The 1,192-nt window shown below is 58.6% G+C and overlaps 1 protein-coding gene across 1 annotated transcript in view; it reads right to left on the bottom strand.

Moving 5' to 3' along the window:
* Positions 1-1,119, bottom strand: part of LOC110390446 (voltage-dependent L-type calcium channel subunit alpha-1F-like) — a gene marked incomplete at its 5' end in the record, with an annotated part of 5,865 nt that extends 4,746 nt beyond the window's left edge. Inside the window, 2 exons of the mRNA XM_021381769.1 lie at positions 817-892; positions 957-1,119. Coding sequence (XP_021237444.1) covers positions 817-892; positions 957-1,119 — 239 coding nt within the window. The remainder of the gene's footprint in view (positions 1-816; positions 893-956) is intronic.
* Positions 1,120-1,192: the final 73 nt, after the last annotated feature.

Raw genomic sequence — 1,192 nt, 5'->3', positions numbered from 1 at the left:
TGGGGTGACATTGGGGGGGTGGAATTTGGGGTGACCCCATGGAGTGACATTTGGGGTGACTTTAGGGTGATGCTGGGGGGCTGGAATTTGGGGTGACCCCGTGGGTGACATTTGGGGTGATGTTGGGGGGCTGGAATTTGGGGTGACCCCATAGAGTGACTTTGAGGGGCGTTGGGGGGGATCTGGGGGACGTGTGGGGCGACTTTGGGGTGGGGGAGATTTGGGGTGACCCCATGGGACATTTGGGGTGAGTTTGGGGTGACTTTGGGGGACATTTGGGGGTAATTTTGGGGTATATTTGGGGCTGACTTTGGGGGAGCTTGGGGGTGATTTCGGGGGACATTCAGGAGTGACTTTGGGGAACTTTGGGTTGACTTTAGGGGACATTTGGGGGGAGTTTTGGGGTATATTTGGGGTGAATTTGGGGGATATTTAGGGGTGACTCTGGGGGACATTTGGGGGTGACTTTGGGGGAACTTTGGGGTAACTTTAGGGGACATTTGGGAGTAGTTTTGGGGTATATTTGGGGTGACTTTGGGGGACATTTGGGGGTGACTTTGGGGGATATTTGGGGTGAATTTGGGGGACATTCAGGAGTTATTTGGGGGAACTTTGGGTTGAACTTAGGGGACATTTGGGGGTGATTTTGGGGGACATTTGGGGGTGACTCTGGGGGAACCTTGAGTGACTTTGGGGGACATTCAGGAGTGATTTTGAGGGACATGTGGGGGTGACTTTGGGGGACATTCAGGAGTGATTTTGAGGGACATGTGGGGGTGACTTTGGGGACATTTGGGGGTGGCCCCGCATGCTGACACTGCGGGATCCTCGTGGTGGCTGCGGGTGACGCTGAGGCAGGCAGGATTTGCGGTGACCCCAGGGGGGAGGAAATCTGGGCCGAGCGAGCGGAAAGGCAGCGGGGCGGGGGGCACATTTTGGGGGTGTCCCCCCCATACCCCTCTCTCCCAGGGAGGGGGGGGGGCTCACCCAATAGAGGACGTCGGTCCAGCCCTCCATGGTGATGCACTGGAAGACGGTGAGCATGGCGAAGAAGAAGTTGTCGAAGTTGGTGATGCCGCCGTTGGGGCCCTCCCAGCGGCCCCGGCACTCGGTGTTGTTCTGCAGGCAGGCGCGGCCGTGCCCCGAAAAAGCGCAGGGGGAGGGGTCGTCCTCCGACTCCAGGTCTGGGGGG

This window comes from Numida meleagris, unplaced genomic scaffold, assembly GCF_002078875.1.
Source record: "Numida meleagris isolate 19003 breed g44 Domestic line unplaced genomic scaffold, NumMel1.0 unplaced_Scaffold1079, whole genome shotgun sequence".
Lineage (NCBI taxonomy): Eukaryota > Metazoa > Chordata > Aves > Galliformes > Numididae > Numida > Numida meleagris.
Note: the sequence above shows the minus strand (reverse complement) of the source record. Positions and strands in the feature narration are given on the sequence as shown.